The 12,577-nt window shown below is 72.2% G+C and overlaps 2 protein-coding genes across 3 annotated transcripts; one reads left to right on the forward strand and one right to left on the reverse strand.

Moving 5' to 3' along the window:
* The first annotated feature begins 1,033 nt into the window (after nt 1-1,033).
* On the forward strand, nt 1,034-8,899 carry LOC104571870 (acid-sensing ion channel 1C-like). The gene is made up of 11 exons (XM_088539498.1): nt 1,034-1,621; nt 5,232-5,382; nt 5,449-5,576; nt 7,247-7,397; nt 7,463-7,519; nt 7,591-7,744; nt 8,064-8,155; nt 8,219-8,298; nt 8,371-8,442; nt 8,523-8,575; nt 8,821-8,899. The coding sequence occupies exons 1-11, from the start codon at nt 1,067-1,069 to the stop codon at nt 8,897-8,899; spliced, it is 1,572 nt and encodes a 523-aa protein (XP_088395624.1). The 5' UTR covers nt 1,034-1,066.
* Nucleotides 8,900-9,224: 325 nt separating this feature from the next.
* On the reverse strand, nt 9,225-12,011 carry LOC148590079 (cyclin-dependent kinase 5). 2 transcript variants are annotated; one of them, XM_088539499.1, is made up of 12 exons: nt 11,937-12,011; nt 11,774-11,862; nt 11,638-11,705; nt 11,060-11,120; nt 10,935-10,991; nt 10,730-10,825; nt 10,545-10,619; nt 10,041-10,137; nt 9,902-9,971; nt 9,700-9,760; nt 9,556-9,636; nt 9,225-9,378 (listed from the first exon to the last, which is right to left on the reverse strand). In XM_088539499.1, exons 1-12 carry the CDS (start codon nt 11,971-11,973, stop codon nt 9,292-9,294), a joined length of 879 nt encoding a protein of 292 aa, XP_088395625.1. In that variant the 5' UTR covers nt 11,974-12,011; the 3' UTR covers nt 9,225-9,291. The 2 variants fall into 2 exon arrangements, with proteins under 2 accessions (XP_088395625.1, XP_088395626.1); XM_088539500.1 differs by lacking the exons at nt 10,545-10,619; nt 10,730-10,825.
* Between the last annotated feature and the right edge of the window lie 566 nt (nt 12,012-12,577).

Consider the following 12,577-nt stretch of genomic DNA (forward strand, 5'->3'; position numbering starts at 1 on the left):
CGGACATTCCCCCGTTTCCAGCCATTGCCCCTTTCCAGGCCGTTCCCCTGCTCCAGGCTCTTCCCCATCCCTCGACATTGCTCCTTCCCAGTCATTCTACATTCCAGGCCGTTTTCCCCCCTTTTCCCCATTCCAGGCCATTCCCCTGTTCCCAGCTGTCCCCTATTTTAGGACATTCTGCCACTTCTGTACTGTCTCCCCGTTCTCAGCCGTTCTCTCTTCCTGTCCCCTGTTCCCGACGTTCCCCTCAATTCCAGGCTGTTCCTGCACTCATTCCTGGCCGTTTCCTATTCCCGTCTACTCTCAGTTCCCGGCCGTTCCCCATCCTAGCCTGTTCCCCCTGTTCCCGGGCATTTCCCACTCTCAGCGATTCCCATTCCCGGCTCTTCCCCATTCCCGGCTGTTCCCCCATTCCCGCTGTCCCCATTGCTGGGCTCAGAGGTGCAGCTGTCCCTGTCCCCGCAGCTCCCGGCCCCGCCGCGCCCCCGTCTCCGAGCCCGTTTTCGGCACCGGGGCCGCTCACAGCGGCTGCCCCCGCCTCGGGCTGCGCCGGTGCCCGCGGGGCCGCCCGGTGCCGGGAGCCCCTGGAGCCCCGCGCCGCCCGCACCGGCGCCGCGGGAGCGGGGAGCACCGGTGGGAGCGGGGACAGCGGGGGGCACCGCGGCTGGGGCGGGGGCGCAGGGGCTGCAGACACGACCCGGACCGGGGGGTGCCGGGGGGGGTAACGGGCGGGGGCGGCGCGGGGCGGCGCGGGGGCGGCGCGGGGGGCGGTGGCGGAGCCGCGGAGCGCGAGCGGCCGCTGCCGGCGCGACACGGCCCGGGGGCGGCGGCGCCGGCGCCGGCTCCGGCTCCAGCAGCGCCGCGGGCGGCGCCGGCTCCGGTTCCTGCGGCGGCGGCTCCGGCGGCGGCTCCGGCTCCGGCGGCTCCGGCTCCAGCGGCGGCTCCGGCTCCAGCAGCGGCTCCGTCTCGGGCTCCGCAGCGGCGGCGGCCCCGCGGGCGGGCGGGCGGCGATGGGCGGCGGGCGCGGGGCCCGGGCCGCGGGGGCTGAGGCGGCGCCCGCGGCGCCATGAGGGGCGGCCCGGCGGGCGGCGGGGAGCCCGAGCCGCCCTCCAGCCTGCAGGCGTTCGCCACGAGCTCGTCGCTGCACGGCATCAGCCACATCTTCGCGTACGGCGCCGTGTCGCTGCGCCGCGTGCTCTGGAGCCTCTTCTTCCTGGGCTCGCTGGGGCTGCTGCTGCTCGTGTGCGCCGAGCGCGTCGCCTACTTCCTCACCTACCCCCACGTCACCAAGCTGGACGAGGTGGCCGTGCCCAACCTCACCTTCCCGGCCATCACCATCTGCAACCTCAACGAGTTCCGCTTCTCCAAGATCACCCGCAACGACATGTACCACGTGGGCGAGCTGCTGGCGCTGCTCAACGACCGCTACGAGATCAGCAACCCGCAGCTGGCCGAGCCCGAGGTGCTGGCGGCGCTGCGCGACAAGGCCAACTTCAAGAACTTCAAGGCGAAGCCCTTCAGCATGGCCGAGTTCTACAACCGCACGGGCCACGACCTGGCCGACATGCTGCTGCAGTGCTCCTTCCGCGGCGCCAACTGCACCGCCCGCAACTTCACCGTGGTGAGTGCCGCCCGCCCGGCCGGCCGGAGCCCCCGGGATGGGCACCGAGCCGGAGCAGCTGTGCCAGGGCATGGTGCACCGTGCCAGGCCATGTCCTGCTGTGCCATGCCATGTTGTGCTGTGCCATGCCATGCCGTGCTATGCTGTGCCATGCCATGCTGTGTTGCACTGTACCATGCCATGCCATGATGCACTGTGCCATGCTGTGCTGTACCATGCCATGTCATGCTGTGCCATGCCGTGCCATGCCGTGCCATGCCATGCCATGCCATGCCATGATGTATTGCACTGTGCTGTGCCATTCCATGCTGCACTATGCCATGTCATGCTGTACCATACCGTGCCGTGCCATGCCATGCCACCATACTGCACTGCAGTCCCACAGCGTGGCCAGGGCTCGGACATGCAGAGGGACATTCTGGGGACACATTGTGCTCCTTGGGTGTCACACCTGCCCATGGCCCCACAGCACAGCTCCCATGAGCACGCGCTCACGACCCGAGCGGCAGCGGGATCAGCGCGGTGCTGCTCGCAACGGGGTGGGTTTGGATCTGACGTTCTGCCCGGCCGGGTCTCTGCAGCCCGGAGACGCTCTCCCCCGGTGCTGCCTCTGTGACAGGACGAGGCAGCGGCGCCCGTGGGCTGCAGAGCCACCTGGGGCTGCAGAGCCATTGGAGGCTGCAGAGCCATTGGGGGCTGCAGAGCCATTGGGGGGCTGCAGAGCTTGTGTGCAGGGTTTGTCCCATGCGGGGCTCAGGGCTCCCCAAAGGCACCATTTCCCGGGTTCAGGGCTGAGGACGTCCATGGGGATGCCGGCACGTGGGGCTGGCACGTGCCCCGCGGGACATGCGGCACCTTCCTGCGGGCCGCGGGGGGTTCTGGACTGCAGCGCCGGGAGCACACGAGCCGGGTGCGCTGGGCCGGCGGTGCCGGCGCAGGCTGCGCTCAGCCGCGTGCTGCGGGGCTGCTGCAGCTCCCGGCACCAGCCCCTGCCATGCGGGCGCAGGGCTGCAGCTGTGCAGGGCTCCCTGCCCCGGGCCGGGGGCTGCAGCCGTGCCCAGGGCTGGGGGCTGCGGGGAGCAGAGCCAAGAGGGCAAGAGGCTCCGGGGTGCAGGGATGTCCCCATGGGGCAGGACCAGGGTGTCCCCATGCTGCAGGAGCAGGAGGTGCAAGGTGTGGGATCAAGAGGCCCTTGGGGTGCAGATGTGAGAGGTCCTGGGGTGCAGGGCCAGGATGTCCCCACGGTGCAGGTTGGGGTGTCCCCATGGTACAGATTGGGGTGTCCCCACAGTGCAGGTTGGGGTGTTCCCATGCACAGGTCTGGGGGTGCAGGTCGGTGTATCCCCACGGAACAGGTCAGGGTGTACCCACATGCAGGCCCAGGGATGCAGGTTGGGGTGTCCCATGGTGCAGGTTGGGGTGTCCCATGGTGCAGGTCAGGGTGTCCCCGTGGTGCAGGTTGGGGTGTTCCATGGTGCAGGTTGGGGTGTCCCCATGGTGCAGGTTGGGGTGTCCCCATGGTGCAGGTTGGGGTGTTCCATGGTGCAGGTTGGGGTGTTCCATGGTGCAGGTTGGGGTGTCCCCACGGTGCAGGTCGGGGTGTCCCCACGGTGCAGGTCAGGGTGTCCCCACGGTGCAGGTCGGGGTGTCCCCACTCGCAGGCCCGGGGGGTTCCGGTCCTTGTCCCCCCGCGGGCCGGGCAGCCGGTTGCCATGGCGCCTCTCCCCCTCGCCTCCTGCTGGGCAGCCGGTTGCCATGGCAATGGCTCCCCATTTTGGAGCAGCCGGTTGCCACAGCAGCGCCCCCCCCTCCCCACCCCGCTCCGGCGGGACGGGATCCGTCCCCAGGCCCCCCCGCCCCTTCCCCGCGGGTCACTCGGGGCTGCGCAGGGACCCGGGGCCGCCGGCCGTGGCGGGGGGGTCCCTGCTCCGCAGTGACCGCGAGTGCCACCCCCCGCCTGCCGCGTGTCCCCGCGTGTCCCCGCAGTCCCCAGGCACAGCCTGGCGCCAGCGCCCGCGGCCCCGAATCCCGAGCCGTCCTCAGCAGCAGCCGGCAGCGCCCGCGGGAGCCGGTACCGGCGCTTCCTCCCGGCCCGGCCGCACGTGCTGCTGCACCGGCCCGGCCGGGCCCGCGGCCCCGGGACGTCAGCGCCGCCAGTGCCGGGCGCCTGGCGGGGCCACCCCGGGCTCCGAGCCCCGCGGGGACCCCTGCCCGGGCAGGACACGCAGTGTCCCCGTCCCCATCCCGGTGTCCCTGTCCCCATTCCCGTGTCCGCGCTCCACGGGGCTCTACCCAGGCAGGACACATGGTGTCCCCGTCCCCATCCCCGTCCTGGTGCCTGTGCATCGTGGGGACCTCCGCCCGGGCAGGACACACAGTGTCCCCGTCCCCATCCCGGTGTCCCCATCCCCATCCCGGGGTCCACGCTCCATGGGGCTCCGCCCGGACAGGACACACGGTGTCGCTGCCCCTTTCCCGTGTCCCCCCCCCCCCCCCCCCCCCAATCCCGGTGTCCGAGCTCCACGGGGCTCTACCCGGGCAGGACACACGGTGTCCCCGCTCCCATCCCGGTGTCCCTGTCCCCATCCCGGTGTCCCCGTCCCCATCCCGTGTCCGAGCTCCACGGGGCTCCCCCCGGGCAGGACACACGGTGTCCCCGCCCCCATCCCGGTGTCCCTGTCCCCATCCCGGTGTCCCCGTCCCCATCCCGTGTCCGCGCTCCACGGGGCTCCCCCCGTGCAGTCCTCGGGGCTCGGCGGGGCCCGCGGGGCTGCGCAGGCTGCCGGTCTCGGGGCCCGGAGCAGACGCAGCCCCTGCCCGCCCCTCACTGCCCGAGCCCCGGGCAGCTCCGTGCAGCTCCCGGGTGGTTCCTGCGGCCGCCTTGTCCCTGCGGGGCTGTGGGGCTGCGGCGATGCTGGCAAGGGGCCGGGGCACCCAGTGCGGGGAAAACATCCCCCGCATCCAAGGGGGAATCGCGGGTCCCTCAGGATGCCACGTGGATGGTCCCTGCTCGGTGCCAAGCGGGTGCCAGCCAGGGCCCTGGATGCCTGAGCTGCACAGGGACCGGGCAGAGACGGGGACGACGCTCTAGGACCCAGGGAGCCGTGAGCTGCAGCCCCAGCTGCACTGGGGCCAAGTGGGGCACCGGGATCCTGCACTGGGGCTGGAAGGAGCCCTGGGGTCCTGCACTGACCGGGGCAGCCGTGGGCACTGGGGTCCTGCACTGGAACAACGGGATCCTGCACTGGAGCACTGGAATCCTGCACCGTGACCACATGGGACACTGGGATCCTGCACAGGGGCTGGACGGGGCACTGGGATCATGCACTGCGGGGGTGGGATCCTGTGCTGGAGCTGAGTGGGACACTGGGATCCTGCACTGGGTCCCCACGGGGCACTGGAGCCATACAGGGCACTGGGATCTTGCACGGGAATCCTGCACTGGGTCCCTATGGGACACGGGGAACGTTCCCTGGTCCGCATGGGGCAGCAGGTCGGTGTGGCCCTGGGTGCCGGGTGCTGCCCTGGTCCCTGCGGCTCTGCTCGGTGGCCACGGGGGTGGCTGCAGCCCCGGTCCCGGCGGGCGCTGAGGCCACGGTGCTGCCCGCAGATCTTCACGCGCCTGGGCAAGTGCTACACGTTCAACTCGGGGGAGCCGGGCACCGAGCTGCTGACCACGCTGCAGGGCGGCGCGGGGAACGGCCTGGAGCTCATGCTCAACATCCAGCAGGAGGAATACCTGCCCGTGTGGGGCGACACGGGTGAGCCGCAGCCCTGCCGCCCCGCGCCGCGCGCCCCGTCCCGCGCTCACGAGACGTCCCTTGCAGACGAGACGTCCTACGAGGCCGGCGTGAAGGTGCAGATCCACAGCCAGGAGGAGCCGCCCTTCATCGACCAGCTGGGCTTCGGCGTGGCGCCCGGCTTCCAGACCTTCGTGTCCTGCCAGCAGCAGCGGGTATCCGGCCACCGGCTCCCAGGGCCACCCGGCACGGGGCGGCCAGGCCTGGGGCTGCCCTGCGCATCGCGCCCTGCGCCTGGCCCCTGCATCCCGCCCTGCAGCCACTCCGTGTGCCCACCCTGCATCGCACCCTGCATCCTGCCCTCTGCATCCTACCCTGCATCACCCCCTGCATCCTACCCTGCATGACCCCCTGCATCCTGCCCTCTGCATCCTACCCTGCATCATCCCCTGCATCACCCCCTGCATCCTGCCCTCTGCATCCTACCCTGCATCATCCCCTGCATCGCGCCCTTCATCCTGCCCTCTGCATCGCATCCTGCATCACCCCCTGCATCGCACCCCTCATCCTGCCCTCTCCCTCGCATCCTGCATATCCACCCCTGCATCGCAGCCGCCGGGCAGCCGCGGCTCCGGGGCCCTGTGCCGGCAGCCACCCCCACCATCAGCCTCCTGCCGAGCAGACGGCGACAGGGGCGGCTCCTGCCGAGCAGCCGGACGCTAAATTTAGGGGCCTGCAGTGGGAGTCCCACGTGTGCCAGCGCGGCAGGGCCGGGCGGTGGAGGGAGCCGAGCCTGCATGTGGGTGCAGGGACCCACCGTGGTGCACAGGGACCCACTGTGGTGCACAGGGACCAACAATGATGCACAGGGACCCACTGTGGTGCGCAGGGACCCACTGTAGTGTGCAGGGACCTGCTGTGGTGCTCAGGGACGCACTGCGGTGCTCAGGGATCCACCACGCTGCACAGGGACCCACCGTGGTGCACGGGGACCTGCTGTGGTGCATGGGGACCCACAGGCACACAGGGAGCACCAGTGCCTGTGTTTGCACTGCCATGCCTGTGCCCTGCATACCTTTGCTGTGCCCGTGCTGGTGCCACCGCCATGTGCTGCCCAGTCCCCTATACCATGCAGCGCCCGCTGTCCCCATGCCACATGGTGCCCAGCGTCCCTGTGCTGTGCAGTGCCCAGTGTCCCATGTGGCGCAGCGCCCTGTGCCACATGGTGTCCGGTGCCCCCTGCCGCGAGGTCCTTGATGCCGCATGGTGCCTGGTGTCCCCATGCTGCGCTGTGCCAGGTGTCCCATGCCCTGTGGTGCCCCATGCCACATAGTGCCCAGTGCTCCCATGCTGCACAGTGCCCCATGCTATGCCATTCCCAGTGCCCTATGCTGCACGGTGCCCAATGCCCAACACTGTGCGGTGCCCTGGCATTCTTGGTGCCCTGTGCTACATGGTGCCTTGTGCCATGTCATTCCTGGTGCCCCACACAGCGCGGTGCCCTGTGCCATGTCATTCCCGGTGCCGTATGCTACACGGTGCCCTGTGCCATGTCAGTCCCGATGCTCCATGTGGCGCGGTGCCTGATGCCTGACACTGCATGGTGCCCTGTGCCATGTCATTCCTGATGTCCAACACTGCGCGGTGCCCTGTGCCACATCGTTGTCGGTGCCCTGTGCTACATGGTGCCCTGTGCCACGTCGTTCCCGGTGCCCCATGTGGCGTGGTGCCTGATGTCCAACACTGCGCGGTGCCCTGTGCCACGTCGCTCCCGGTGCCCCATGCGGCGCGGTGCCCGGTGCCCGACGCCGCGCGGTGCCCTGCGCCGTGCAGAGCCGCGCGCAGCGCCGGCGCTGCGAGTTTTCCTTAGCCAGCGGGGCGGCAGCTGGTGTACCTCCCGCCGCCCTGGGGGGACTGCAAGGCCACCCCCATCGAGTCCGACTTCTTCACCAACTACAGCATCACCGCCTGCCGCCTCGACTGCGAGACCCGCTACCTGGCCGAGAACTGCAACTGCCGCATGGTGCACATGCCGGGTGAGGGGGGATACCGGGGGGGCCGGGGCGCCCAGCGCCCGTGTGACCGGGACCCCCTCCCGCAGGCAACGCCAACGTCTGCACCCCGGAGCAGTACAAGGAGTGCGCGGACCCCGCGCTGGGTACGTAGCGGGGCCGCGGGGCCGCGGGGGGCCGGGGCTGCGCCGTGCCAGCGCGGTGCCCCCCGCCGCAGACTTCCTGGTGAAGAAGGACAGCGAGTACTGCGCGTGCCGCACGCCCTGCGACATGGTGCGCTACGGCAAGGAGCTCTCCATGGTGAAGATCCCCAGCAAGGCGTCCGCCAAGTACCTGGCCAAGAAGTTCAACAAGACGGAGCAGTACATCGCGTGAGTGCAGCACCGGCGGCGCGGCCTGCCACGGCTCGGTGCATCCTGGCATGGCCTGGCACAGCTTGGCACCATCTGGTGTGGCCTGGCACGGCCTGGCATGGCTTGGTGCTGCAGTCTGGCATGGCCTGGCACTGCATGGCGCAGCTCAGCACGGCCCTGGGCAGCATGGCAGTGTGCGGCAGAGCCCTGAGCACTCGTCCCGTGTCCCCCCGGCGTCCCCATCCCCAGAGTAAGCTGGCACTCACCCGCGGGGATGGCGCCCGCTCCTCCACGGGCAACACGCGCCCGCTGTCCCGTGTCCTCCTGTGCCACCCAGGGAGAACGTGCTGGTCCTGGACATCTTCTTCGAAGCCCTGAACTACGAGACCATCGAGCAGAAGAAGGCGTACGAGGTGGCAGGGCTGCTGGGTGAGTGTGGCGGGGACGGGGATGGGGACGGGGAGCCGGCCCGTGACGCGGCCACCGCCGCAGGTGACATCGGCGGCCAGATGGGGCTGTTCATCGGCGCCAGCCTCCTCACCATCCTGGAGATCTTCGACTACCTGTACGAGGTGAGCGGTGCCGCGGCCGGCCGGGTCCTCCCCGCCACCCGCGCTCAGCCCGGCCCGTCCCGCCCGCCCCAGGTGTTCCGGGACAAACTGCTCGGCCTCTACAAGGACAGGCGGAGGAGCCAGCGCGGCGACGGCAGCGCCCTGGTGAGCGGCAAGGCCCCGCGCGGCCCCGCGCGCCCCCCGCCACCCCATCCACCGCGCGGCCTCATTGCGTCTCTCGCCAGGAGCATCCCGCCGTGCCGGGCAGCCCCGCGCTGCCGCTCCCGCCGGGGCCCAGGTAGAGACCCCGCCGGGCAGGGGCGGCGGGAGCCGGGGGGGCCCCTCCATCCCAGGCTTCTCCAGCATCATCCCGGGGCCGCCGGCTCCGCGCCCATCCTCATGCATCGCTCCCCATGGCCCATCCCGCCCCGGGGGACCCGGGGGAGGTGGCGGGGACCCCCCCGGGGACGCGGTGACAACGTGGCCGGGGGGGCGGCGGGCACCGCGCCAGCCCGGGCGCCCCCGACGCCGCTACCCCCGCAGGGTGCCCGGCACCCCCCGCGCGGCCCCGCGCGCGGCCGCGGCGTCGCCCCGAACCTGCTACCTCGTCACCCGCCTCTAGACCCCGCGAGGAGCCCTCGCGCTGAGGGCGGCGCCGGCGGCCGCCCCGGCAGACCCCGCATGCGCCGCTTGTGCCCCCGCCATTAAAGAGCCTCCCGACACCCGCTCTGTGCTGCTGCTGCCTCCTGGGGCCGCGCGCAGGGACGAGGACACACGCGCGGGGGGAAGCTCTTTATGGAGGCGCCCGGGACGCACATTCACCCACGTACAGGAGCGCGGTACAAAACACGGGGCGCCCCGACGCCGGACGGGCCCCGGGGCCGCCCCGCGGGGACAGGAGCCTCCCGCGGCGCCCGGGGCCCAGGGAGGGAGCCGGGCCGGCCGCGCCGGGTTAAAAACCTAATAAATAGCGGGAAGGGCCGCGGTGCCGGGCGCCCCGGCCGCCGCGCGGGCCTAGGGCGGGCAGAAGTCCGTGAAGTAGGGGTGCTGCAGAGCCTCCTCCGCCGAGATGCGCTGCACCGGGTTGCACTTGAGCAGGTTCTGCGGCGCGGACGGGCGCTCAGGGCGACGGGGCCGGGGAACCGGCGCCCTCCCCTCGGCCTCGGGGCGCCCCGAGCGGGGACGCGCGGCCGCCCGGCGCCGCGGGCAGAGGCGGCTCCTGCCCGGGTAACCTGGGCACTCGCTCCCTCGCTCCGTGCGGAGCGGAGCGGCGCTCACCTGCAGCAGGTCGCGGCCCGTGGCGTTCAGCTTGGGCACCACGTTCACCAGCGACGTGGTGGCCGGGTACATGGGGTAGGGCTGCGGAGAGGCAGCCGTGAGGCCCGGGGAGGGCCCCCCGCGCCCGCCCCCGCCGCCCCTCACCTTGTAGTCGGGCAGCTTGGCCATCGCCGGCCACTGCTCCTCCGTGGGGGTCCCCAGCAGCCTGGCGCGGGGCGGTCAAGGGCCACGGCTGCAGCCCCGTGGAGCAGCCCCAAAGCCCCCCAGGAGCCCCCAGCCCCCTGCCCTGCAGCAGGAGCAGGAGGGAGCAGCCCCTTCCCAGCGCAGACCCAAACCCAAAGGATACCGGAAAATCCTCTTGAGCTGGTCGTCCACGTCGTTCCCCGGGAACAGGGGCCGCCCGGCGTTCGCCAGCTCTGCGGGAAGGGGCGGGATGAGCCCGGGGCCGCGCAGCGCCCGGCCCCCGCGCCGCCCGGCGCGGCTACCTGCAAAGATGCAGCCCGCCGACCACATGTCTATGGAGGTGGAGTAGAGCTTGGCGCCGAACAGCACGTCCGGGGGCCGGTACCACAGCGTGACCACCTGCACAGGGACAGCGAGGCCGCCGCTCCGCGTGCGCTCGCCCTGCCGTGCGCTCGGCCTGGCCGCGCGGAGCGCAAACCGGGTGGGAGGCCCCGGGCACCGCGCTGCGGAGCGGCCCGACACGGCGGGTGCTGCGAGGAGCGGGGCCGCTGCTCCCCACTGCTCCCCACAGCTCCCTGCAGCTCCCTGCAGCTCCTCGGTGCTCCCCGCAGCTCCCAGCAGCTCCCCAGTGCTCCCTGCAGCTCCTTGCAGCTCCCCGGTGCTCTGCAGCTCCCTGGTACTCCCCGCAGCTCCCTGGTGCTCCCCACAGCTCCCCGGTGCTCCCCACAGCTCCCTGCAGCTCCCCGGTGCTCCCCAGTGCTCCCCGCCGCTCCACACCGCTCCACGCGCCCCGGCTCCCCGCTCACCTCTGCGGAGTAGCAGCGCACCGGGATGCCAAAGGCCCGGGCCAGACCGAAGTCGGCCAGCTTGAGCTCCCCGTTCTGCAAGGAAAGCGGCACGAGCGGCTGAGCCCCTGCAGCCCCGCGCGCCCCGGGGCCGGTGACACGGGCAGAGGCAGGAGCTGCGTCCGTGCCCGCCGCGCCTCGCGCACCCTGTTAATGAGCAGGTTCTGCGGCTTGAGGTCGCGGTGCAGGACGTTGCGGCTGTGGCAGAACGCGAGGCCCTTCAGCAACTGGTACATGAAGGACTGAAGAGGAGAGCGCAGCCGTGAGCAGGACGCGGCGGGGACACGTCCCGGCGGTCCTGGACGAGGGCGGCAGCACGGGAAGCTCCCCGAGCTCCCGGCACAGACCCACCTTGACGATCTCCGGGTCCAGGTCCCCATTGCAGCTATCGAAGTACTTCTTGAGGTCCTGGGGGGCAGGGAGCGCGTGAGCAGAGCGCGGCGGGCGCCGGGGCCGCGCGGGCGCGGGGGCCTCACCTGGTCGCAGAACTCGAACACGAGCGTCAGCTTCTTGTCGCTGTGCAGCACGTCGTGCAGCCTGCGGGACGGGGACGGGGACGGGGACGTGACGCGCGGGGAGCGCCCGGGGCTCCGCGGACACGGGGGACCCTGTCCTGCCCCGAGAGTCCCTGTTCCCCCTCAGACCGCAGGGCTCCCCATCCCTCCTGGGGCTCCGCGGACAAGGGGGACCCTGTCCTGCCCCGAGGGTCCCTGTCCCCCCGCAGACCGCAGGGCTCCCTGTCCCTCCCGAGGCTCCCTGGATGCAGGGACATGGGGGACCCTGTCCTACCTTGAGGGTCCCTGTTCCCCCTCACACTGCAGAGCTCCCCGTCCCTCCCAGGGCGCCCACCCCTCCTGGGGTCCCCCCAGGCTCCCATCCCCTCCGTGGTCCCTGTTTCCCCCGGGGCTCCCTGTCCCTCCCGAGGACCCTGTCCCCACTGGGCTCCCTGTCCTTCCCACCCCCCTCGGGCTCCCGTGACTCCCTGTGCTGGGGTCCCTGCCGGGCTCCCCGATCCCCCCGTGTCCCCCCGTCCCCCCCCGTCCCCCGCACTCGCCTCACGATGTTCTTGTGCTTGAGCTCCTTGAGCAGGCAGATCTCGCGCAGCGCCGAGCTGGGCACGCCCTGCGCGGGGAGCGGGCTGAGGCGGGCGCGGGGACACGGCCCCGCCGCGCCCCGGGCCCGCCGCTCACCTCGTCGTCGTCGTCCAGCCGCACCCGCTTCAGCGCCACGATCTCGTGCGTCTCGCGGTTCTTGGCCTTGAACACGGTGCCGTAGGTGCCTGCGGGGAGCCGGTCACCGCGGGCGCCCCCGGCCGGCCGCCCGCGCGCGCCGCCCCGCCGCGCCCCCCCGCACCTTCCCCGATCTTCTCCAGCTTCTCGTATTTCTGCATCGCGCCGCGCTCCGCTCCGGCCCCGGCCCCGGCCCCGGCTCCGCGCCGCCGGCCGCGCCTCCCGGCAGCCCCCGCGCTCCCGGCGGCCGGGCAACACCCCCCGGCGCAGGGACTACAACTCCCGGCAGCCCCCGCGCTACCGGCAATATGGCTCCCCCCGCGGGAGACTACAGCTCCCGGCAGACACCACGCTCCCGGCGGCCGGGCAACACCCCCCTGGAGCGGGGACTACAGCTCCCGGCAGTCCCCGCGCTACCGGCAATATGGCGCCCCCCGCGGGGACTACAGCTCTCGGCGGCCGAGCAACACCCCCCCGGCGCGGGGACTACAGCTCCCGGCAGCCCCCGCGCTCCCGGCAATATGGCGCCCCCCGCGGGGACTACAGCTCCCGGCAGCCCCCGCGCTCCCGGCCGACCTCACGGCCCGGTTGGCCGCGGGTTCGAGTCCCGCGGCCGCCCGGGGGCGGGGGGAGCCTCGAGGCGGGGCCACGTGGATTCCATGAGGACGGGGCGGCCGCTGCCCTCCGGCGGCGCCGGCCCGGGGCCGGGTCCCGGTGCCGTTCCGGTCCCGGCCGCGGCGCCGGGGGGTCCGGTCCGGTCGCGGC

This window comes from Tinamus guttatus, unplaced genomic scaffold, assembly GCF_059628265.1.
Source record: "Tinamus guttatus ecotype Peru unplaced genomic scaffold, ASM5962826v1 Tinamus_guttatus_pri_ptg001766l, whole genome shotgun sequence".
NCBI classification, from domain to species: domain Eukaryota; kingdom Metazoa; phylum Chordata; class Aves; order Tinamiformes; family Tinamidae; genus Tinamus; species Tinamus guttatus.

Excerpts from the sequence above, each read along its gene's own strand:
- LOC148590079 (XM_088539499.1), bottom strand. The coding sequence starts at position 11,973 with ATGCAGAAATACGAGAAGCTGGAGAAGATCGGGGAAG. Across the intron at positions 10,826-10,934 it reads TGGACCCGGAGATCGTCAAG|TCCTTCATGTACCAGTTGCT; the intron begins GTGGGTCTGTGC and ends TCTCCTCTTCAG. Across the intron at positions 10,620-10,729 it reads AGAACCTGCTCATTAACAGG|AACGGGGAGCTCAAGCTGGC; the intron begins GTGCGCGAGGCG and ends CTTTCCTTGCAG.
- LOC104571870 (XM_088539498.1), top strand. The coding sequence starts at position 1,067 with ATGAGGGGCGGCCCGGCGGGCGGCGGGGAGCCCGAGCCGCCCTCCAGC. Across the intron at positions 8,299-8,370 it reads TCTTCGACTACCTGTACGAG|GTGTTCCGGGACAAACTGCT; the intron begins GTGAGCGGTGCC and ends CGCCCGCCCCAG. Across the intron at positions 8,443-8,522 it reads GCGGCGACGGCAGCGCCCTG|GAGCATCCCGCCGTGCCGGG; the intron begins GTGAGCGGCAAG and ends GTCTCTCGCCAG.